The 2,206-nt window shown below is 52.9% G+C and overlaps 1 protein-coding gene across 1 annotated transcript; it reads right to left on the bottom strand.

The window, feature by feature from the left end:
• Positions 1 to 217: 217 nt before the first annotated feature.
• On the bottom strand, positions 218 to 1,326 carry LOC127349257 (uncharacterized). Its single transcript, XM_051375015.1, has one exon. The coding sequence runs from the start codon at positions 1,242 to 1,244 to the stop codon at positions 486 to 488; it is 759 nt and encodes a 252-aa protein (XP_051230975.1). The 5' UTR covers positions 1,245 to 1,326; the 3' UTR covers positions 218 to 485.
• Positions 1,327 to 2,206: the final 880 nt, after the last annotated feature.

Genomic DNA, 2,206 nt, shown 5'->3' with positions numbered 1-2,206 from the left:
TTTAGTCGATCTCAGCGAATCACCATCCATCCCGGCCGCGACCAAACCAGAAAGTTTGGTAGGCTCGTGTGCGCTTTGCTGCCTACCGACGAGGTAGCAGCCCTGCGCCGATCACGGCCGGCGTGATGCCGTGATCGTGAATCAGCTCCCATCTCTCGCTGCTCCGGCGTGTCCATCGCCGGAAGCAACATTGCGCACAACGCATGAGAAATGCTACTTGTTGTATGCCACGCAACATTCACAGGAAACGTATGACGAATTGACGATGCATTACAGAGATTTTAGTCAGATTCAGGAGAGCCACAGGTTTCGTCTGGTCATGGCACAGGAAACCACGCCATGCCATGCCACACGACGCGGGCGTATGTATGTTTCCATCGCATCGGACGGCAACAATTCCCGAGGTCCAGTGGTCGGAGTTTACGAACTGTAGTTAACGTGTCAGTAAGTACGTGCTCGGCGCAGTGCAGCTGCGTGGACGTTAGCTAACTAGCTAGCTCGCCAGATCGACTGCTGGAAGGCAGATGCTTCTGCTTCGACGAAGCGTGTGGGCGGCCGTCGCCGGTCCGGGACCCGGCGAAGAGCTCCTCCCAGACGTCGGCGAAGGCGAGGAGGATGAGGTGGTGGTGGCGCTTCGAGTTGAGCGACAGGAACCGCTGCAGCAGCTGCCGCAGCTCCGCGCCGCCCGTGATCCCGTTCTCCGCCACCATCTCGGCCATCGACCGCCGGAACTCGCCCAGCGGGTCCTCCGTCTCCGTCACCACCGCCACGCTCTCCTCCTCCAGCCGCCCGCGTCCGGCTGCTGCAGATGCCGATCCTCCAAACACCTCGCTCGTGCCCGTCCGGTGCCGCCGCGGCGGTGGCGGGAGCCTCCCGCTGCACCAGCACGCCTGCGAGCTGCGGTACGCGCTGTCCTCCCGGTCCCGGATGCCCAGCGCTCGCACGCCGCGCTCCAGCTCGCGGAGCTGCCGCAGAAGCGCGTCCACGCTCGGCGCGCCCTCGGTGTCCTGAAACGAGACCTGCGCCTCGGCCGTCGTCGTCTTTGCTTCGGACGCTGGCTTCGACGACTTCGTCAGCGGCTTCATGGCAGCCGAGGAGAGATTGCCGGCGGCGACGCACACCGACTTGGAGCCGCCGCAGCCCCAAAAGAACCCGCCACCGTCCTTCCTCTTCTTCTTCGTCTTCACGGCCGGTAGAGGTAGACCCCCGGCCGCGCCGGCGCCTTGACGTGTCGTCGCTTTCATACTTGGGTTCAGCGCACAATGTGTGTGTCTGGCTAGCTATAGCTAACTTGGAGGGACAAAGTAGAGCCTGGGCTTAAGAAGAGCCGGGTGAAACTGCAGCAGGTTAGCGGCAGCACTAGTGTTTCTTCTTTTGCGTCCAGTTTAGTGGCGTGTGCAGAACTGCAGACCGACACACTCACACTCAAGTCTCTCACACATAGGATAATTCCAAGCAGCTAGATTTGATGGAGCACAAATTAGTGGTATCAGGCCAGTGACTGGTAGGTGGTCTATATCAGTCGTGTGGTAAATCGATTGCCACCAGGGGTAGCAATAATATTGAAGGCAATGGAATGGATGAAACCGTGCATCAGCCGAGTCAGGGGCTAGCTCAGAATTTTGTGTATGGATAAAAAAATTATTATAATATTTATTGTATGAAAAAAATTAATAAAGAATTAGAGTGTGAACAAGGGATTTGGTTAACGGTTGAAATACCACGGTTACCAGGATTTCCCAGCCCCCTCAGGTAAATAAATTTATCGGTCAAAAAAATCTCAGTTCATTTAAATTTGATTTGAATTTAGGCTGATTGGTTAGTCCATCATAAACCCTGTGTGTTTCCTCTACACTATAACCCCATGCCCCGACTTATTTGTCCGAATCTTTCAATTCCTTCTCATCTAAATCTTATCTACAAAAAATAGATATTTTTCAGTTTGAAATCAAAATTTTGTTTGAGAATTTCGTCCGGTATTTGACCGGTTATCTCCGGTAACCATGGTTACCGGAAAACTTAACCCCCCCCGAGATTTTTTTCAAACCGGTACCCAAAACCTTGGTGTGAACTAATGGTCACCTCATGTGTGCTTGAGGAATACTTGTGTGAAACATATGAATTTACTTAAATATGAGTATTAAATATTTAGCTTTATATAAATTTTTAACTAATTTAACTAATAGAGTTAGAGCATGTCTAACAG

The sequence above is a fragment of the Lolium perenne genome, chromosome 4, assembly GCF_019359855.2.
Source record: "Lolium perenne isolate Kyuss_39 chromosome 4, Kyuss_2.0, whole genome shotgun sequence".
Taxonomy (NCBI): Eukaryota; Viridiplantae; Streptophyta; class Magnoliopsida; order Poales; family Poaceae; genus Lolium; species Lolium perenne.
This window is presented reverse-complemented; position numbering and strand designations above follow the sequence as displayed.

Coding starts and splice junctions, on each gene's coding strand:
- LOC127349257 (XM_051375015.1), bottom strand. CDS start 1,244: ATGAAAGCGACGACACGTCAAGGCGCCGGCGCGGCCGGGGGTCTACCT.